Here is a 23,461-nt window from a genome sequence, read left to right as displayed (position 1 = left end):
TTCTACTGCTAGGAGAAGGGACACCCCTTCCTTTGTTTCTCCCGAAGAGGCGTTCAAATCTGAGAGCCGTGCCCAGCCTGAATCTGAACCCATCTCTAAAACTCCTTTTGTTCCACCTGCTTCTGAACCAACTGAGGGCGAGCCAATGCAGATTGGTCACACTAGGCTCACACCCGATGAGAGGAAAAGAAGGTATAGAAATAAGCTTTGCATCTATTGTGGTATACCTGGACACTTTGTTTCTTCCTGTCCAGCTAAGAAAAGGATTTGGGGCTCTTCTGAAATTTTGAGGAATCAGGTGAAGCGTCAATTAAATAGAAGATCTCGTCATCTTCTGTTACCTGCAACTCTGTTTTGTTCCGATCGGACTCTCACTCTGTCAGCCTTCATAGACTCTGGTTGTGAGAGAAACCTCATTGACTCTAACCTGGTTCGACAGCTGAACATTGAGACCATCCCTCTGAGGAAGCCTCTCAATGTCTCAGCCATTGATGGAAGGAGTCTACACCAAGTTACCCACAAGACTCAGCCTCTTCTGCTACAAGTTTCTGGTAGTCACCGAGAGACCTTAACCTTTTTTGTTTTCCATTCAGCCTGTTCTCCCTTGGTTCTGGGTTATGAGTGGTTGGAGCGACACAACCCTCATATAAACTGGACTCATAGACACGTTGAATCGTGGTCTTCCTCCTGCCAAGCCTCCAGTTGGTCATCCAGTCCCCGCTCCGCCGAACCTACAGGAGTCCCTCTGCGGCCGCTCCGAGCATCCAGGAACCCACAGTGGGCGCCCCAGGATTCCTCGGAGGCTCCACCAGAGTCGTCATGGGCGGCTCTCTCCATGCTGCGGCCAGAGCCACAGTCGGCGGTCCCCTCTGAATCTGCTCCTGTGCCGCAGTGGGTGGCCCCGCTCTGAACCTGTTTCTGAGCTGCTACCGGTGTTCTCCCGGTAAAATTATCTGAGACTTTCTTTGTTTTCATCCACCATAAATGGATTGTTTTTTGTTCTAGGACTCAGTTTTTTTTTTTTTCTTTTTTTTTTTTCCTTCGCCCACCCTGGGTGGGTTGTTTTTTGTTATGGACTCTGCCTTTGCCTTCCTTACCTGGTGCTCCCTCCGCCCACCTTGGTGGGTTGTTTTTTGTTCCCTTGTTTCCTTAGGTTTGTTCTGAAGCGTCTGGTATCCACCCTTGAGGGGGGGGTACTGTTGGGATCTGGAGGTCTGTCCCCCTTCCTCCAGCAGAGGGCGCCCCTTGGTCTCCTGGCGCTGAGCTGAGGACCACACCTGTGATCCATCAGTCATCAGGAGATCAGCTTTATAAGCAGCTGCTGAGCTTCCCTTCCTTGCCAGAGTGTTGCTCCAGTTGGTCAGCGATATCAATCTCCTTCACCCCTAATAGCAAGAGGAAAAGGGATAGCNTCCTCCCATGACAGGTTGGCAAGCTGACGGCCACGGCCACTGGCCCTACTGCTGCCTATGCCTCTCTGCTCTTGGCCAGTGCTGGCTCTTGCACCTCCACCCTGACCTCGACTCCCTTGGACTCTAGGGGTGCCCCCCACCTCCTGGATCTTGGTCAGGATGAACAGGGCACTGGTTTGTACACTGCAAAAAATCTAAATCTAGAGAAGTATTTTTTTCTTAAAATAAGTGCATTTGTTCTTGAATTGAGGAGGTAAAAGAGACAGTTTGCCAATGGAACAAGACAATTTACTCTTAAAATAAGAAAACACAATTACGTTGTCTTATTTTAAGTGCAAATTATCTAATTATCTTATTTTAAGAGTAAAATTACTCATTCCATTGGCAAACTAGCTCATTTACCTACTCAAATTAAGGGTGAATACATTTAATTTAAGAAATGTTTACTTATTTCTAGATCGTTTTTGCAGTGTATTCCATATATTCTTCTACAAGACTTTGTACGTCTTGAAAGCTCTAAGTGAACAGGGGGAAAAAATCTTGCTTGACTATGGCTTGTTTATTGGCCTGTAGCATGCTAAAGTTAGCTATAACGATGCTTGTAGCTACAGAGACACACAAATATTTGCATTCACAATATATGTATTATGATTGGCTTTACACATATTTTTTTTAAAACTTGTCGTAAAAGCGTTTTTACGGTGGTGAGTTAGACAAAGTAGAAAAATTCTAAATCTTATTTTTTACAGTAAGCTTGTATGAACGATGCAAACTGCGACATGTAATAAGATGCATCAGGAGAAATGGGCTCGTGCATGCTTGTGCATGCTAGGGTTGTCACGATACTAAACTTTTCAAATCGATACCGATACTAAGTAAAATATTCGATAGTCGATGTCATTTTCGATACCACAAGAATAAAAACAAAGACTCCAAAATTCAACAGAATTTTTTTCATTAATAAACAAAATACAATAAATAGAACAATATTTTGAGGTTGTATGCTTTGCACAATATTAAGCAAGCTTGATAAAAAAAAACTTACAAAATTAAAATTAAGTGTTCCTTCCTTGGCTATGCTTTACACACATAACAATGACACTAGCCAAACTGGTTAAGAAACAAAAATAATTCTCAGCAGCTGCACCTGTTATAGAAAAAAGTTTAAAAACCGAAAAGTGCACAGAATTATTCAATCACACAGTGTTCAGAAAGTGCATTAATCTCTAATCTGCACATAAGATGAATGACTGTTTAGGTGCCACTGGTGGTGGCACTGTACTCGATACTTTTGAAAATGAGTATTGTATCCGGATAAAACTTTTCAGTATCGATACTTTTTTGAGTATCGATACTTTTGACAACCCTAGTGCATGCTCTTGCACGCGTTTAATAGGTGTTCCCTCTCAGAGCAGGTACAGGGTTGTTCATGCACATATTTTTTAAAGTGGAGGCAGCGGGTCTTATCAAAAATTCACGAAAATCCTCCTCTATACCTTTAGGCTTTAAGTTTTCCTAATACATGAAACAAAATTAATTTGTGTATCATTAAGTGTATTTTTTTTTTATGCTTTCTGTGACAAACACAAACTTTTGACCAATTGTGTTGGTAATCAATACAATGTTTCAACATAGTAATTTATTCATTTATTTGCATCCTCCTTTATTTATTTACTTTTTAACAATGTTCAAAGATTTTCAGGTCCTTCCAAATGAATTCTGAACATTTCCATTATCTGGATTTATAAATTTGTATCTAATTGGTGTTGAATGTATCAATGTTAAACCTCTAGGTACAGTAATTTTTTCAGCTTGTTTCTATTTTTTCTTATCTGTTTTTTTTTTCTTTCATTTACAGAGTAAAAATAATAATTTGCTTTCAGGCAATACTTGAAGAAATCTACTGATACATATCAAATATTAAAGGTGGGTTGTTGTATAATTTTAAATTTTACAAANGGGTATCAGTTTGTAACAACAGTTTTCCATCACACCTGTTCTGTTTGTACACAAAAGTCATGCATGTATACTGCAGATAAAGCTTTGTTTTTTTGTAAGCTGCATCAAAATATAAGCAATGCAGAAGGATATTCTTCATCTGTAAAAGACAGTCAAACCAAATGTATTTCTAACTGTAGGACTGTGGCTACAGCAGGCTGTCCTGAACAATCCTAACATAGAATTAGCACACTCATGTTTCACAGCTGGGTGTCTTTGGCACAAAAAGCACAAATGAATTTTTGAGTTGTGTACAGTGTTGCCTTTTGATTGTGTGGGCAACCAACCATAGCTGATGCTTGCAATCTGTGAATACTAATTAAATGACCTGTTGAGAATATAATTACCTCTCAAGAAACACGAGGTCAAAGTAGAAACTCGAACCTTTGAGAGATGCTGGCTTTGTTTCTACTTCTAACAGAAGAACAAAGAAAATTAGATCCACCAAATAAAAAAAAGTTAGGAAATGTATTTGTATTCTAAGAAATGTTAAAGATGTTTAAACATTTAATTAGTCGGGTGAGACGGGGAGAGGTGGTGGCAGTGGTGTAGGGATATGGTACAAAACCAAAGTTGAACATTTCTTATTTGCAGCATCTTCATATTACATTGTTTCGCCACAATTAGATACATTACCTCATCACTATCCATCTTTCACACAGCCACTGGAACCGTAGTTCAATTCAACTGCAGGTGACCGGGAGATTGGGATTTTACCATGCTATGCATGGGTGCTCATGGGAAATGTGGTGCTCCTTCAGGCAAAACAAATCAGCTTTTGTCCACTGAGTGAAGCCAGAATCGACCAAAAGTGAAAGATCTTTAGAACTGCCTTAAATGAACAAATGTCAGTTTGAGCTATAAACAAGTTCCAAGTCCAAACTAGCATGTCAGCACAGGGCTCCGCCCCTCCCAACATAATGTCCTGCTTCCACCAGTCCAGCATCTCCATCTCACCTTTGTTATTAAAACAAATGTTAAAACTATCAAAATAATCCATCTGAGAGTATGAGTTGCTGCAAGAATTAAATGAGTGGATAATCTTCAACAATGCAGACAGAGCATCTGCATGGTGTGCATTAGATTAGTCATTTTTTGCACAATTTTTTCTGCAATATAAATTATTGCAGAAATTAAAATCAGTGCATACTGCAGCTGTGGCAAACACGCATTATTAACACCATTTCTGAGTTATAATTCTTATGTGTTGATTTAATTTTCTTCATTCCCTGAACGTGGAAAATTGTGCTGTTTTGCTACACTCAAGGCAGACATGCAATAGTTTATAGGGTGTTTACATTTCGAAAAGACGTTAGTACATATTACAGAAACATCCCCACAAATACCTGCATCTAAAGTGAGGATATTCACTCCCGGGATTTAATTTAGTAATGCTTTAAAAACATCAAAAATAAACTTAAAATCACTTTTTTTATTCTAAATTAAATCTTATAAAAAAGGACTACTATAATAAGTTAAGGTATTCCCTCACCTGCCTTGACTCAAATGAGTTTAAATGTAATCTCATTCCTAATCCATAGAGGTTCAATATGATGTCAGTCCAGCCTTTGCAGCTAGGACAGCTTGAACTCTTCTACATATATATATATATTTTTTTTTTCTAAATAAAAAATTCTAAACTTACAAGATGCATTTAGATGAATATATTTAATAAAACGGGAGTGTCCTTTAAAAAAAAGTTCACCAAATGTCCATATTCAGCGCATCAAAGACTCTACAGGTGCATCAAGAAATAATCCAGCAGGAAGAAGAATATGTGGCCACCTACATTTTTTTACCAGTCTAGACTTCACAACATGAAATTCTCACTGGTTTGTAATATCCCTGCTTTCCAACATGCTCAGAGCTTAATATGCATCTGTTCACTGCATAGTGTGATGCTCCATGTTTCATTTTACTTTTTTTTTATGCCAAGTTCAAGTACCTGATAAACCAAAAATGTAAACAGAGGTAAATTAGCACATTCTCAGGTATGGTGACTGCAGCACTTAGATGTGAGGACCTAAAGGAGATCGCACAATTCTTGGATATTTCAAGCATCCAAGAGAGGGATGTGAAAGAAGATTTATTTTTAATGAATCATATCAAAACCACGTAGTTGTCTTGAAGTATCAGATTGGACAACTATTGGAGAAGTGGAAGGACAGACATGAAAAATAGACTACATTTAAGTCAAATTTGTTCATATTCTATTGATATTTAAGTTTTGCAGTCATGGATATTAATCCTGAAATGCTTATACACTGACATATTTAATGTTAGTAGAAACACTGAAAAACTGTGTAATTAAAAAATCTGCAGAAAAATAGTTACAGGAATTTATACTGTATCACAAGCTACAATACATGCTTCACTGTACAAAATATGAATGTTTTAATGTCAACAGAAATTTTTAAAAAGTGTAAAGGATAATTTCTTCGAGAGAAGTTGAATCCATCAACCAATGGAGGCCTCAATTTAGAGTCCAAAACAAAATTAAAGTGGAAAAACACACTACAGACTGATCCAATATTGATGTAATGTCCTTAAAACAGGTAAGACATTAAGCTCAGAATTGTCTGCAGCCTCCACATGCTCCTGATGAGGTGGCGGATGGTCTCCTTAGGGATCTCCTCCCAGACCTGGATTAAAGCATCTGCAACTCCTGGACAGTCTGTGGTGCAATGTGATGTTGGTGGATGGCTCAAGACATAACGTCCCAGATGTGCTCAATCGGATTCAGGTCTGGGGAACAGGTGGGCCAGCCCATGGCTCTAATGCCATCATCTTGCGGGAACTACTGAACCAACTCCAGCCCCATGAGGTCTAGCATTGTCCTGCATTAGGAGGAACCCAGGGCCAACTGCACCAGCATATGGTGGCCCTTACAAGGGCTCTCAGGATCTCATCTCATTACCTAATGGTAGTCATGCCAACTCTGCCAAGCACATGGAGGGCTGTGTGGCCCTCCAAAAAATGCCACCCCACACCATTACTGACCCACTGCAAACGGTCACGCCAGGTGGCGGATGCACTGTGTGACTTCTTCCAGATGACACATTTTCAACCCACCTCCAGCCCCTCCTTCGGCTAAAGCTTCATCAGAGAGTCGTTCATCCCGGACTCTTACTGTGTTCCCTGTCTCATCTCAACCGTGATTTATTGTGTCAAAAGCTTTTTTGTGATCAATAAACACACCAACTGCAGATTTCTTATTATCTAAGGCGCTGTTGACTTCTATCAATTCAATGACGTCCATTGCTATAGATCTTTGTGATCTAAATCCATACTGACTTTTAGAAAGCAGTTTATGTTTATTAATGAATGTATGTAATCTATCCACAAATAATTTCTCAAAAATTTGGGAAAACCTGGCCTATAATTTTTTATAGAATGGAAAAGCTTTGGCAATTTCCAACATTTCTGGAAATGTCCCCAAAAAAATGACAGATTGCAGATGTAAGTCAGAAGCTGAATAATTTCCTCAATAACCTTCTTAATTACTGTCATAATAAATCCATCACAGTCAGTTGACCTCTTGTTTTTACATTTATTGACAATATCTATAATTTCCCTTTCTCCCAAAGCAGTCAGAAACATTGAATAAGGATTTTTGCAGTTCAATGTTTTATTCACAGCTCTAGTTGTTGTATGATCTGGGCTTTGTTCTGTCACTTTGGGTCCCACACAAATATTTATTGAAATTATGAACAACGTAATTAATTTCTTTAAAATAAAAATTTATTTTTTCCCTGAGTTTTTCTTGATAAAATTATTCAATTCATTTCAAATTCCTTTGATCATTTTCTTATTTATATCTAATAATTTACTGTAATAATCCTGTTTAGCTATTCGTAAAATAGCATTTAATTTATTCTTATATTTCTTATATTTATTCTCTACCTCCAAAGACCTATGTCTTATGAAATCTCTGTATAGTTTGTTCTCTTTTTTTGCAGCCATTTTGCAAACCCTTTTCATCCCTTGTAAGAAGTAACTGTGTATGTTTGCTCAAACCATTCTCTAAATATTTCCATATTTTAAACCAGGAGCCCTGTATACAACTAACAATGTCTTTTTTTGACTTTTCCATAAATATTTCAACTGTTAAACACTGAAATGCATCTTTAAACACTCTGGTCATGTTTTCTACTATTTTATACTTTAAGTTTTTGCCAACATACATAGCTACTCCTCCCCCAGTGTTCCCTTTTCTAATTGAACTCATAACCCTCCAGCTCAAAATCAGCTCCTCTCTTATGAGTGATCCATGTTTCAGAGATGGCAATGAGGTTGAATGGCTGTTTAAACTGGTTAAGACAGTTTTATGTTGTTGAATTTTGCATATAAACTTCTGCTGTTTAAATGTGTGATAGAAATGTATTAGCTACTTGAACTGTGCTGTTGAATTGATCAGTTGTGTAGCAGCAGCAGTTATCAACAATGTAATAGAATCCACGTTGTCTTTCATGAGCTGACTTTTATAATCCGTGTAGCTGATGTGATTGTGATGGCGGCATTCTTCTTGGTCAGGTGCTTGTTAATTAACACGTCTGACCTCTTTAGCAACCTGCTCTGTTTCAGCAGAGCAGTTTACTGTTACTGCACACTGATAATCGCCTTTATCTCGTCGGGTGACAGTACACCAGCCGGACAGGGCCCTGCCACCGCCCCGGCGTAAGAGTTGAGCTTGACTTGAGTCCGGTGACGATCACATCATTCATCCTGGTGTAGTGTTCCAAGTCAGCCACTTGGTCTTCCAAAACTTCAATCCGTTTGTACCCCTCCTGAGAAAAATACCAGATGTTTCTCCAAAAAGGAAATCCAACGCTTTCCTTATTACCTCAAAATCCTCCAAAGCTGGATTCTTCTTAGGGCCAAAGCTGGCAACAGGAATGTAAACACTTCCACGGAACGGCCTAGACACCGCGAACCCCAAGATGCCACTTTAACGCCTTTGGCACAACTTCCGGTGTAACGGGCTAATCCGTTCCACTGGCAACAGTGCTACCTGTTTGTGCCCTGCTGGAGGTTATTTTGCCTCCTACAGCCTCTCCACGTCCCCTGGTGTACTGGCCTATCTTCTGATAGCGCCTCCAGCCTCTGGACACTACGCTGACAGACACAGCAAACCTTGCCACAGCTTACATTGATGTGCCATCTTGGATGAGCTTTATTGAGTGTGATTTGCTGATTGCCAATAATTTCCACCTGTTGTCTATTCCTTTTGCACAACAGCATATGAAATTGATTATCCATCAGTATTGCTTCCTAAGTGGACAATTAGCTTTAACAGAAGTTTAAATTTGATTTGTACTTTATACAACATGCAAAAAATACTTACATATATAAATTCATTGGAAGTTCAAAATGTAAACATTTATAACTAATCATGAATAACTTTGTTTTAATTTTATAAGCTTACCAAATAAAGTGTTTCACTTTAAAGATCATCATTTGAAATTACACGCATCTAGATAAGCTCTGTCATAATGATATTAATTTAGCATTTAGACATTCTTAGGATCTGCATCAACTGCACTATAAAAAAAATACTTTAACTTTGCCAAATATCACAAGGAAGGTCCTTTTCACGAACTTGGTAACATTGTGACAGGCATGCAAAAAGTCTGATTTTGGAGCATCAGTATAGCTGCATTCATTAAAAAGTTCAATGCCACTTTGAGCTAAGATGTGGAAGTAATCTTCAGACAAATGTCTGAGGCTTCTTTAGACTTCAACTCTTTGTTAGCCCATACAGTCACTGACCTCAGTCTCATCTTTCATTAACTGAAAACCATGCATTACTTATTTGTCAAAGAAAAATAACAACATGGTTGTATAAAATCAATAAAACTGATGTTGCTCTGGTTTTTCATATGAAAAATTGTGTGAATCAATCAGTTAATGGTGGCAGCTCCCTTTTATGCTTCTAAACTTAAAAAAAAAAAAAAAACAGAAACAACTATGACATGTATTGTGTTTTGGCTAAATATAACCACCTTTTATAATTAACTGCAAGAAAAATTTAAATTCCTTTTCTCAGCACTAAATTTGTCTTGATTCAGCTGCAGCTTTAGAAAGAAAAAAGCCTGGCTCTGAATCTACAGCCACATCTAAATTAACATTTATTGACTTTTAGCAGTGCCAGCACCATAAGGAATGACAAAACAAGAAATCAATGTCTCCTCCCACAACAACAACAGGGTCTCCAAAGGCAGCAAAATAGTTTAACTTGACTCACCAAAGAAGGCGCGTTGACCACAGAGAGGTTATAGCCATATAGAAAAGATGAACCCAGGGCCCCAAAGAATGCTGCGCTGAACAGGCAGATTGTGAGAGGCTGCTGCTGAAAAAGAAGATAAAAGAGATCAAATGCAGAACTCGTCATTACTCAAACATGCTAAGGGATTATCAAAGAAAATCAAGTCAATGTCAAAGCTAAACTCTACTTATTACTACTTAACTGCAAAGCTGATGGTCCATAATACTTGGATTTTAATAAATTACCAACAAAATCTAAAAACTGTGTTGGTGCATTTGTATTCAGCCACTAAGTCTTTTCGCAAGACCATGTAAAACTTGTTGAGTTCTGATGGGTTTTTTTTTTTCAGCTTTTGTGCAAAATTATCTCCAATCTGAGACCTTTGAGGTACCTTCCAAAACAAAAATGGACGTTAACTATGTCATATACAATCAGCTCTTACTTTTATTCAGTATATGATGTAATTTTGGACCTAGAAACAAACTAAAATACTTTATAGCAGATCGTATATAAACCTCTCTATGGCTTTGCAAAAATTCTACATTCATGTTCAACTTTAAATCTTAGGCTTCTTTAGATTTTTTTTGGCAGATTTGAAAGTTAGACACAATGTAAATATTTAAATAGATTGCCACTCCGATAACCCAAAGCAGTAAGGAGGTCAAAGTTCTAATTTTTCTCATAATAGACGGTGCAAGAGGAAATGCCAAAGCATAATTAGGCCATAAGGCTATGAGCATACTAAACGGATTTATGATGCTTTTATATTATCACATAATAAGAATACAAGAATGTCATTTAGGGAATAGAACTTTGCAGATAGTAAAGAGTATTAATAAACTTTATGAGTCATGCTTTAGGTGTGTTGAATTTGAAAGATATGGCTGATTACTGTGGCAAGAAAAGGCTTGAAGGGTGACCTAATATGTATAGAATTATTCAACAACTCAATTCAACAATTCAACAAGTATTATACCTTGGATGATTTTGTGAAATTGAACCAATTCACAAATCCACAGTCAGGAGTGAAACCGTCTTTATCCAATTCCAGTCAAGCTAAAAGCTCAGTCAGCAAAGTCAAAAGCCATAGACAGAGAGACAGTATTCCTCCTTTCCAATGGATTTTAGATCTGAGCTTTATACATTTTTTTTTCTCCTAATAGATAACTTGCTTGTTGGTCAACTTAAGGGTCTTGTCCATTGGGACTACCATTTCCTAAGTAATCTTTGGAGAATGTTCTCCAATGTTTCCATATGAAGTAAAGCTACAACCTGAATATCCTACAGATGTAACACTGGCTAAGAATCAGTAGAAATATTTAAAATATGTTCTCTCCCATTTTTCAGGCATATAGATAGTACATTTAGAAATGAAAAGCTGTACTGCATTACAAAGGGTTAACTTCCCCTAGTCTCTGTTGGGATCCAGAGGCTTGCCCACCAGAGGGCGCCGAGGATCCCTTCTGGATTGTTTGTTCTTCTGTTGGGATCTGGGGTGCTGTCTACCTTCCTCCCCCAGAGGGCGTACTGGATCTCCTGAACCTGGAGCTGCTTTCACCAGCTGACTCTCATCTGCTCATCAGGGGACCAGTACTTAAGTGGGCTGTGGACAACACCCCGACGCCAGAGTGTTTTTGTTAATCACGGTACAGCAACCCTGAGCCAACCAGCCTGTCTGATTCTCTGACTCCACTGTAACCAGAACCAGAACCTGATCAGTTGTGTCTTCTCTGCTTCTATGAAGAAACCTGACTGAACCCTGGGACTCTGGAGGAGTCTCCACTGCCGAACTCTGCCTGCCGCATCTCAGGAGCTCTGGAGGAGCTCATCGTCTGAAGCCTGCCAATCTGCTCTTGACTGAACCCTGGAAACTCTGGAAGAGTCTCCCTTGCTGAAATCTGCCTGCGGCATCTCAGGAGCTCTGGAGGAGCTCATCATCAGAAACCTGCCTACCTACTCCTGGAAGTCAAACCTGAAAAGCCACTGTTTGAATCTGCCTGCCTGTTCTCAAGGAGAGAACTTAGAGAGACTCAAGGTCTGAATCTCAGCTAGTCAGGAGCCTAGCCTTTGCAGCTACCTAGCCCTCTGCTCATCCCTCTGCCTCTGGTCTCTTCTGGTTTCCTCTCTCAGCCTGAACCACAGACCAGAGTATCCTGTGTGACCAGCCTGGACTCTTTCAGTATCAGAACTATAACCTGGATTGTGTTTTATTTAAATAAACTGTTGAACTTTTCATCCTGTCTCCGTGGTGTTCTGCGTTTGGGTTTAGCTCCAATAACCCAACATGACAGTCTCTGTGCTTAGATATGGACCCAGTTTGCCAAACCAGGTCTATGTTTCCTCTGGAGGTCATAATACTGATTTTAGTTTTTGTTTTTTTCTTTCGTGGTTGCAATTTAATTTCAAATGTTCCCAATCCCATGCCCATTCCAATTAGAACTGTCTGTGGCTCCACAAAGAGCAAGTTGTGTTCACATGTTAAAACTCTGCACTGATTTGAAATAACTCAGAAATATAGAATAGAAACTTAAAATTAGTGAAGCCATAACAAATCAGATTTACAGCAAAAAAAAAAGGTTCAGCCAAGGTTTTGAAGTAAATGAAAGGTAGAGGTGCAATTTACTTAAATATAGCATCTAAACAGTGAAAAATCTTTTTTTTAATGTTATAATACTATTCCTTGTTCAAAATTATGCTCAATGTTGAATTTCAATTGAGTCATGCATCTCTGACTAATCCACGAGTTTTGCTGTCTGAGAAGTTGCCCTCTAATTTCTGTGAAAAAGGAGCAGATGGAGATTATCTATGTTTAAGTACCCCACAAGTAAGCAGCTTCTTTAACTGCACTGTACCTATACTGTAGAAAACCATTTTCTCCAAATCAAGGAGGGGTGATGTCAGGCAGTGTGCTATGATTCTGGCTCATGGTTCAGGTGCAGTTAATTACATTGAGCTGATGTCTCCCACCTAATCATCCCCATTTCTCCCTGCTGTTACTTCACCAATTAATACCTGCCTCAGTCAATCACTGCCATATAGCCTCCTTGCCAGCAGGAGGTTTGTTCGAATGCTTCTTTGCACAGCCTGCCTTGCTGTGCACCTGCGCTCATCATGCCTGCACTAGATTCTCATCTGTTTCTTACTCATAACTTGCTACCTGGGTGTTGAGCCACTATCTTCCTGCTTGAGCCTAATACCAGCCTACAACTCAAGTTCAGCCCTTCAATCTCACAAAAAATCAAATCATTTTAACTCAATACTGTTTCTGTCTGAATATCAGTTTATCTGAAACATATTGTAACAGGTGACTTAGAAAGGCTTAAAAAAACAGCTCTTAAAAAATTAAGGTAACTCTCAAATAACACATCCTAGATCTACTAGGATCTAGGATCTTAACAAATACTTTGTTCCGTACAAAGCTAAATGTTCAGACAACAAAATCCAAAATTACACAAAAGCCATCATGGAAATCCAATTTATTAACCAATGAAGTCCTGGATTTGCAGTCGCACACAAAATAAAGTGGAAGAACACACTACAGGCTGATCCAATGTCCTTTAAACATGTCAATTGTGGGTGTCCTCCACATGCTTGTGATGAAGTGGTGGTGGTCTCTTGAGGAATCTCCTACTAGATCTGGACAAAAGCATCCGCCAACCTCTGGAGAGTCTGTGGTGCAATGTGATTTTGTTTATGGATCAAGACATGATGTCCCAGATGTGCTCAATCAGATTCAGGTCTGGGGAACAGGTGGGCCAGTCCATGGCTCTAATGTCTTCATCTTGCAGGAACCGAAGGCACACTCCAGCCACATGAGGTCTAGAACTGCCCTGACTTAGGAGGAAAGGCCAAGGCCAACCACATATGGAGGGCTATGTTGCCCTCCAAACAAATGCCACTCGACACCATTACTGACCCCCTGTCACACTGGTCATGCAGAAGGATGTGGCAGGCAGCAGATTACTCTCCATGGTGTCTCCAGACTCGTCTGAACGTGCTCCGTGTTAACCTGCTTTCATCTGTGAAGAGCACAGGGCACCAATAGTGAATTTGCCAATCCTGGTGTTCTCTGGCAAATGCTAAACGTCCTGCATGGTGTTCAGCTGTGAGTACAACCCCCATCTGTGGATGTCAGGCCCTCCTACCATCCTCATGGAGTCGGTTTCTAGCCGTTTGTGCAAACACTTGCACATTGGTGGTCTGCGCAACTTCTCATCCACTGCTCAGTGCCTGTGCCATCTTTGTTATAAGTCGCCGCTGTTGGTTAGCGACAGCGTGCCACTGTGACAGCAAATCCCATAGTGCTTTGCGATTAGACCTCTGCATGCAAAGCATTCTGGGACATATCTGCCTCTTCTTTGGCCTTTCTTTTCTTTTCATACACTTTGTAGACACTTTTTCTCTTACGACCCAAAGCCATTTTCAAAGAAACGCAGTGATAAAGGTAGGCTTCAATGAATGTCTGAAACACCACACATATGTTGCTGAAAGTGCGCATGCACAGAAAAAGATAGCTAACGGGGCAAGCACATAGGACGGCCTTATGTACACATATCACCAGAATGATTGACAATTAGGAGGACCGCTTATTTAGATGATCCACCCTGAAATAAAAATTCATCCTCTATACCTTTAATATGACGTACTGCATGAGCTACACTACCTGAGCCACTTGTGTGGGTTGTAGAGTGCTTCTCGTGCCACCAAGTGTGAAAGCACCACCAACATTAAAAAGAAACCAAAATATCAGCTAGATATATATGGCATACGTGTCTTGCTAAATGCAAATGATTTCCACCTGTTGTCTATGCCTTTTGCACAACAGCATTTGAAATCATTGTTGCTTCCTAAGTGGACAATTTGATTTCACAGAAGTTTCATTTTGATTGTTATATTGTGTTGTTTACCTGTTCCCTTTATATTTATGTTCAAAAGACATGTTTTATCAGTTGGTAAGAAATCTAAATCTTATTTAAATGAGCAGTTGACAACATGCAATTTTCCTTTAGCTTAATTTTCTTAAACAGAAATCTCTATTTGGACAGACAGAATCAGTAGCAGGGCAGAAGAAATTATATGTTATTTACAGCAAGACTGACCAAGCAACTCTGTGCACTGAGATACTTTAGAGGAACAGCTGTTGTGGCTATGATTACTGCCAGTACAGCTCACTCTTTACCCACTTATTACCATTGTAAGTGCAACTCACCATTTTAGGCTCCTCCAAGCTTCCTTTGTGGAGCCCCTGATTCTGGTACCATGTTCATTTCAGGGTTCACAAATTGTTTGTATTTCTTGTGAGTATTCACATGTATTTTTGATCTATTTGCAAACAGTATCTTTAAAGGATTTTTTTTCACGATTTTCCATATAATTTTAGATTAAATTTTGTACACATCTGCACATGAAAAGGAGAATGTAACATGAGTCTCCTTTTTTAATCTATTTATATTCCATCAGTTCACCTGTTCTTTGTGGATAAGTGTTTTTATAAAATAGTTTTCAATTAAAATTTCCACCCTAAAATGCATATTTGGAAGCTGCCCCATCAGCATAATTATATGGGTATTGAGTTCACACTGATTCTAAACAATAGGTTTCAATCCTCCACAACGGACCAAGGGATGGTGAGACTGAGCAAGTATTGTAACAAGTGATGTGGATGTTAGTGCACAGTGCAGACTAAAAACAACACAGAGACATTCTCTACTGCACTATTAGGCACTGAAAATATACTGAACAGCTGAGCACATATAAATTTGGAGACAAAAACTGTGATAGGAACAAACGTTTTAATTATGCTCCATCAGACACAGAAACAACAAACAGAAAATTTCCCTAAATAATCCACGGAAAGAATCTTTTTTGTTTTTTATTTAATGCTAATTTAAACAGAATAAGTTGCGACTAATGCATCAAAAGGTGTGCATTTTTTACTATATTTTATTCACTTTTCTTCTTCAATATCTCTTGTTTTTATACATTCCTATATGTAACATCCTTGTATACACTAATCAGTCATAACAATATGAGCAGTATGAGTACCCTGACAGATCTGCAGATATACACCCACATACAATACACAGCAAACTGCAATGCACTGTTTTTTGTTTTTGACAGATTCTATTAGAATCAGCATCTGCTTCAGCAGCAGGTTTAACTACAATAGTTCTGTTGAATCCAAGATTTTCTTTGCTCCCCACATACATAAATTGACACTGTTTGCTCTTGATCCTTTCACCTCTTCTCAGCCATTCCTTCTTTGAACACCCCACAATTGCTGCAATTTTGCAGATGCCCTAACCCAGGTTTCTGTCTTTTACAGTTCAGCCTTTCATAGGCTCTCTCAAATCCCTCAACTTCCCATTATTCCTACATCTTACGCGTCAACTTTGACATCAACCTACTCCTTAGCATATCTCACCTTCCAAAAGGGACAATCTAAAAAAGATAATGGTTGTTATGCACTTCACCAGTCAATACTAATGTTATGCATTAATAGTCATCCGGTCTGTTCAGTATTTAACAGATGGTTTGTTTTCTTCCCTGCTTTGCTCACTGCCTGTGTCCCTCTGGTTTTTTTTTTTTTTTTATTTCATTGTCCTCCACATTAACTGGTTCGATATCTCGTTGTGTTTATCCAGTTAAGGAGCTCTGTCTCCTGGACCCAATATGTAAGATCATTTATAGGATTTAACTCATTTATCTTGCTTCCACACTACCAGCTCATACGTCCAATCTCATTACACCATGAAAAGTGTAAACACTGTGCATATCTTTCTTTACCACAACCATGAAACTTCTAAGGGGGCTCTCTTTTTACATCCTTCCTTCCAGTTCCATATTGTTGATCTTTTCTCATATACATCTGCTTTCCCTCCTCCAAACAATTACAAACCACCTTAAAATTACACCTCTATGTCTCTGAACAGCTCATCTTTAGCCTTCGTCTGTGCAATTATTTCTAATGCTGTAGCAGTCTTTTCTTTTTGTATGTGCCACCATCTCAAAACCATCAATTGCAGATAGAGTCAGTCACTGTCTTCTTAAAGCTAACTGTCATTTTTCGACTAACCCACAGGTCACGTCATCCGTAAACGCATTATAATATTTTTATAGAAATTGTATTATTGCCTTTGTATAAGACTATAAAAATTGATGATAGAAAATAACTTGTAACAGGTGAAGTTTTAAATCAAACATTAGAGACTGAATCTATTAATAGCAGCAATTTCTGCATAATTTTCCAGCAGAAGTATATGAAGAGATTTAAAGATCTGCATGTTTTGTTCAATACTCCTTTGAACTAAACATAGTTAACTCTATTGTAAATAAAGCCCCCTCCATAGGCAGGAACCCATATAAAAAGTCTTCAAATGAGTCCCTTCTTAAATGCAGGAACAATATACAAGAAATTTGGTCGTTAGTTTGAGTAGATTTCTTTTGGAACATGGATGAGGAGGAGTTACATGCTCAACTCCCAGTCGACCTACTTAGATTTGATCAAACTTACTCACTGCAGCCGTTGTAAAACCGAAAACTCAGAATGTCCAACCTCAGGCAAGATCAATTCAGAGTTGAGGATTTCTGCCTGAGTTATTTAAACCTGTTGTGTAAAACAGGCCTGTGGTTCCAGTATTTTTGGCCCAAACCTTTTTTCTGACTAGAGCAGCTCAGATCTAATTTCTTAGCATCACAATTACTCCAAGCCTACATTTAAATCAATATAGGCACAAATAGCTGGAAAAACAGGGTTTTGGACAAGATTCTCTCACCGGTTTGGAAAACCTTTACAAGGGCAGAAGGCCAAATATTGAAAATAATTTACAGACCTTTGTCAAAGAACACTAAACTCTCAATTCAATAAAAAGATTTTGAGAATAGCTTTAGCTTTTTTTTTTTTTACTTATTAAGCAATGATCTTTGAACTTTTTTGTCAAATATTTATCTCCCAATAAATATGCTATTATTTTTAAGTTGAATTACACAACACAAATATATCAAATTCTATAAAATAATTCTGACTATTTAGGTCTCCTGTAGTATAAAGGCTCCACTAAGAGATATGACTGATGGGGTTGAGGCAGTTGTTAAAAAATAACACAGGAACTGCTGCTAGATCAAAGCTTTAATGTTTATGTCTGTCGTCAGTAGTGGGGGGCAAAGATGAAGAAAGATCTTATAAATAGTTATAAATAAACATACACAGATGCTCATAAAGAGAATAATAAACATTTCTCTTAGAAGTCTGATTCGATGGATCTGAAACATGGGATAACGTGTATTTAGCAGCTATGTCATCTTATTTGTGATCATCGAGTTAAAATATTGTGCAAAATCTTTTTGTTTTACTTCCAGGCAAATACTCTTTTCTCAGAGAGCAGAGACAGAATTTTGATAAACAGGGCAAAAGTGTTGGTCCGAAATGCTAAAGACAGATTTTTAGACTTTAGACAGATTTTATTTGTCATTTTGTTTACACAAGTGTAAAACAAAATAAATTTCGTTTGGAAACAGCTCACTGAAGGTACATCAGAATCAGAAATACTTTAATAATCCCAGAGGGAAATTACTTTTGTTAAACGCTCCAGTTCCAGTTTTATATAATATATACACACATCCAACTACACAATATAATAAAGCTAAAAAAATAAAAATAAAAAGAGATAAAATATATACACATATAGCTCTTCTGTATATATATATATATATTTGTACGTACACAACTGTACGTACATATGAATTATTGTACCTTTGTCACATACAGCCTATATCAGCTCATTGTGAAGGTTGGTATGTATTATAAAAAATTTATTATAAAAAAACAGCAACTGTGACCTACTTCATGCTATAAGTGTGGTGCTAGGAGTCCATTATTACATCAGCAGCTGACTTTAAATCCTCAGAAAAATAGGATGGAATTTTAGGTATTATTTTATTTGTTGGAATAATAAATTCTGTCTATCAGTCTCACCTTTTCAGAGGTTTTCTCTGTGTTCTTTATGTCAGTCTGGTTGTCCTGTTTGGCCATGATGGAGTTACAGCAACCTAAAAAGAGAAGGTCACAATACATCATATGACATGTGTAGCTATAAGAGAAAAACCCGCAAGGACACAAGGGTCATTTTACAACAATATGTGGGGAAGTTGTTTTCTTTGTTTTTTTTTTTTTTTTTTTCCATACATGTTAGAGATAGGAACATCTGCCAACTGCTACAAAGAAAATTACTGAGAAGGCAGAGGCTGATAGGAAAAAGCACATTATGGTAGAGAGTTTGTTCACCTTGTGGTGTTCTTCAAGTAAACTTTTCAACATGCAAAATGTTCTGAGAAATAATCATTATCAGTGTACAGCATTAAGAACTGCCTGTTTCTAACCTTCAAAAAGAAAAGAGGAAAACAATTTTCTCCTGCTGTCCAGCCCCACAGTAGCCCACATCTACATTCACACAGGCTGACAAGACTGAGGTGAGAGGCTATGACTATGCTCTTTCTCATTTCCTCTCTCTTTCTCTCCCTCCCTCCCTCTCTCTTCCAAGCCCTGGTTAGGATGTTCAAACGCACGTGCCTTTAAGAAACGTACAAAACGCGCAAAAACGTGCAGCGCGATTTCCATAAAGCACAGAGTATCCGTATCAACTTCAATCCATGGAGGGGTGTAGACTTATTTGACAAGTGTGAAACCCTTAAGCTGCAAAAAACTGCGCTCATTACTGTCAAAAATGTGCACATCCCAAAAGTAGCGCAATTTAAAACAGCAGGACGCACATGGCATGGTGCTATGTGGGGAAGATGGAGGCAGAAGAGAAGGAGAAGTACATTTTATTTTTTTTAAATCATAATGCATAACACGTGTTTTTTCTCTCCCTGGAACCGCTTTTCATACACATACAATGGAATGTAACCACGTTTTAATTGCCGAGTACTTTTTTCTGAATTTCAGTGGAATGATTATTAAAATGAAAAAGTCATAAGTCTCACGTGGGTTATTTCCCTTTGCTGTGGCGCTTGAGTCACCCATGGTTTGATATGATGCACCATTACGCATGATCCAGCAGCTGATTTTTCCTTTTATTTCTATATTCCGGTTCTTTTATCCTGTTGCAGTTTGAAACCCCGTCTCATCCCTATTTGCAGCTGTAAACATTTGTACTCTTCGTACTGATCAGAGATCATTTCTCCCCTTTGCACTCAGGAGCGCCGGGCGCCTCTGCGCGAAATTACGCATAGAGGGATGACTTTAAAGTTGATCCATCTGAGATTGTGCTCCGAAGCTGACAGACCCAGTGAGACACAGATTGCCTTTCTGCTCTGGTTTAAACCCCTGGGTGAAAGGCAAGGCAAGGCCAATATGAAATACAAGATTGAGAATAAGGCACAACTCTTTTATTTCTGAATTGGTTTCTAAATGGCTGAAGGAAAAAAAACAACAACACTATTTTGGATGCGATTCTCCTTTCTCACTCAGCAGGTGGTTGTAGATGTTTAACTGCACTCTAGATAGTGAGGATGATGCATATATGCAAACTATGAACTGATGGACTTTAGGCTAAATACTCCCAATGTTTTCCTTTAAACGATCCTGATGTTAATAAAAATTCACACCGATTTTTACATGTGGCAAAACCAGTATGTATGCACCTGACAGTTTATTTTGAGTTTATATTTTAACCAAAAACTGAATTCAGCAAAAAAATATTTACAGTAATATACCAAGAAATAAAAAAGATTAATACAGAAATTGTTCTTAAATTCTTAGCCAATTTAGATATTAGGAGGAGACATAACTTTATTTAAACAGCACCAATGAATAAATGTGTTCATAGTTTAATTAGCCTCAGGAAAATCTGCTCCATCTTATGCAGAAAAAGCAGATCTAGATACATTATGATCAGTATAGGTGGACCCTGAACTGATTTTGGTGCCTATTAGTTTTCAGCTACCCCTCTGGTCCCTGTCTGGTCACCCCTGTGAACATCTATATGCAACAGCCACTGCTTAGCTTGGATATATATAAAAGACTTTTTCACTTCGGGGTTCACTGCAGGCAATGATGGCTTTTTAGAAAGAAGGCAGTAAGCAAGACTCTGTGCGCATCTTCGGGGACCATCAGTATTGAATTTCTTTACTACCCAGGATTAAAGAGCAGTGGTGGTTCCAGAAAAACTTATCGGGGGGGCAAGAAGGAACCATTGTGCACTGAGGGGTAGCTGAAAACGTATAGGTGCTAAAAACATTTTACGGTCAATCTATGATGATCACAATAAATTAAAAAAGAAAATTAACACAAACAATTTCTATATTTTTTATATAAATAACGAAGCTGACCAGATTTTCATGAGGCCATTGCTAATGAATTCACGCACATTTTTATACATCCCTGCTGTCTAAATTAATCTATGGTTCTATATATCATATGCATTAAATGGATTGAGCAGTTGTTCTTTATCCTTAATTATATAAAATATTCCAAGATGACAGTAGAGACGTCTACCATATAAAACCTGCAAACTGATTTCTAAAAGAGCAAGAGTTCTCAATTAGTCATCTTTATTTGCATTTATTTTATTGTTTTGAATATCTGCAGCATTTTTGTTGTCACTTTCGGTCAATATACTAACTTTAAAATGTCAAAGTAAAAATTTCCAGATGATATGATCACTGCTGCCACCTTCTGGTTCAGAGAAGAACTGCTTGTTCCAGGAATGGTGAACTATATCCTCATGGGAGCAATAAATCCCCTGTGGGGATGGGCATGGTTCCCCCTTCCACCCCCAAAAGCTCTGCCCCTGCTAAAGAGACACTTAAAGCTCTGTAGAACATTCTCAGTAATATTTACACAAAGAAAAAAATAATATCTTTTCTAACAGGTAAGGCGACTGAGGGGGAAAATAAAACTAATTTAGAGTGTTTTTAATTTGTCAGCCAGTCTGCTCCTGGAAGGTCTTTATATCACTTTTTTTTTTTTTTATCACCTACCGAAGGTCACTCAGAGGGTTATTCTCATATTCATCTTTCAAAATATTTGATTAAAAGACTAGGGGTCAGTACCCATAATAAACCAGAAGAGTGTGGAGCCAAACTTAAGAAGTTGGGGCTCCATAAGCATCCAGTAAACAAACTTCAGCAAGAGTTTTAGTTCTAGATTGAATTTTTGAAGCCGTAGGAGGTGGACCTGCTGCCGAGTTCCAGATTATCCTGCTGCTCTATAAAATAAGAGTCTCAGTTTAAGGTGAGTAACTGATGTTGGGTCATGCTCTTGCTGGGACTTTCTGGGAGAGATTAAAATCTGTTTTTACAGCATGTTGTTTAGGGCCTGGAGCTGCAAATTGTAAATGACTGCCACCCTTGCTGCCTCCATGTTTCACTGTAGAATTATATTCAACAATTAGGACATTATGCAAAAAAAAAATGGTCAGCATGATTAAAGGGACAAATTAAGCTCTGTTTTATTAATTCATTTTAACAGTATTAAAAAACAGTTTCAAATATAGAATATTTTTCATGAAAATATAATTTATATCATAAGGAAAATAATGTCGACAAAAGGCCGGCTCACCATAAAATGGTAAATACCATTTGTTTTTCTTTTATAACTGAGCATTGATTTAAATTTTGGTTTTTTGGGGGGTTTTTTTTACCTGAGAACTTCTGAATAAGAAAGAATATTTTTCTTTTGAGATTTTGATATGAAATACTAGATCAAAATAAAGTCTCAAGAAATCTGCTGTGATGTTAGTCTGGGGGTTTGTCTCACAGGGAAGCTATCTTTAATTTATTCATCTAACTAATGCCCAACTTCAAATTAAAATGACTGGATTAAAAGCGGACATTTGGAGGAGAGAAGAAGGCAGAGAGAGAGTCAAGTTCATCAGAGATTTGCTCCTGTGCACTGCATCAGATATCAGACTGACTGCGCCCCCTAGCGGTTTTAAATGCATCAAGACTCCCTAGCTGAAGCTGGACTATGGAAGCTGACCTGTCTGCAATTAAAGAGGTAAAGATACAACTGGATCTCAATGATATAAGAATCATGTTTATTTCTCTATGTGCCGTGATGATATAACAGCTATATGAGGTTTTATGAATATAAATCCAGATATTTTTAAAGTTGGCTAGAAGGTTTGTGTGTGCTTTGTTTAAAGCCATCTAAAGGATAAGACAATCTCTGTTGCTTTTGCATCATTTTACTGCAATTTTTTAAATTTTTATTTTGCTTCCACTTATATTTTTGTAGCCATTTTTGGAAGCAGCCATGGCCTTTTTGTGGCTTATTCTGTTGAATGTCCCAATGAGTCTGCTGGTCAAATTAACAAACAAGTGCAAAACAATATTACATTAACCCAAGAAACTTTCACTGCTGGCCGCTCCCCCGCGCAGTTTATGTAGGAATTATGGATGTGTTCGATTTCATAGGCTGCATCCTCCAAGGACACGGTCTATCAGGACCTGATCCTTCGAGGTCCATGAAAATAACGAGGAGTTTAGGCTGTTGATTCAAACAGGTCCAGCCTTTCCTGGATTTTCACCGCTCTGTCGGCTAGCAACTGTGAGAGTTGTCACAAAAAGCGGGAAAAGAACAGATACAAAACCTCTCACTGCCGTTTATTTTTATTATAAAGTGAACAAAGACTACACTCATGAGAATACAGAGTGGATGAAGGGTGACAACCATTGGGAGCATGAGCAAATAAAAGCAAATAGATAGATAGATAGATAGATAGATAGATAGATAGATAGATAGATAGATAGATAGATAGATAGATAGATAGATAGATAGATAGAT

The 23,461-nt window shown here is 38.2% G+C and overlaps 1 protein-coding gene across 1 annotated transcript in view; it reads right to left on the bottom strand.

Annotated features, from left to right (window-relative positions):
* Positions 1 to 19,786, bottom strand: part of slc2a9 (solute carrier family 2 (facilitated glucose transporter), member 9) — a 92,442-nt gene extending 72,656 nt beyond the window's left edge. Inside the window, exons 1-3 of the mRNA XM_015401976.1 lie at positions 19,657 to 19,786; positions 18,650 to 18,723; positions 9,655 to 9,759 (exon numbers count right to left, since the gene is read on the bottom strand). Coding sequence (XP_015257462.1) covers positions 9,655 to 9,759; positions 18,650 to 18,723; positions 19,657 to 19,723 — 246 coding nt within the window. The 5' untranslated portion in view covers positions 19,724 to 19,786. The remainder of the gene's footprint in view (positions 1 to 9,654; positions 9,760 to 18,649; positions 18,724 to 19,656) is intronic.
* Between the last annotated feature and the right edge of the window lie 3,675 nt (positions 19,787 to 23,461).

The sequence above is a fragment of the Cyprinodon variegatus genome, unplaced genomic scaffold (genome assembly GCF_000732505.1).
Source record: "Cyprinodon variegatus isolate N-32 unplaced genomic scaffold, C_variegatus-1.0 Scaffold1280, whole genome shotgun sequence".
Classification (NCBI taxonomy): domain Eukaryota; kingdom Metazoa; phylum Chordata; class Actinopteri; order Cyprinodontiformes; family Cyprinodontidae; genus Cyprinodon; species Cyprinodon variegatus.
This window is presented reverse-complemented; position numbering and strand designations above follow the sequence as displayed.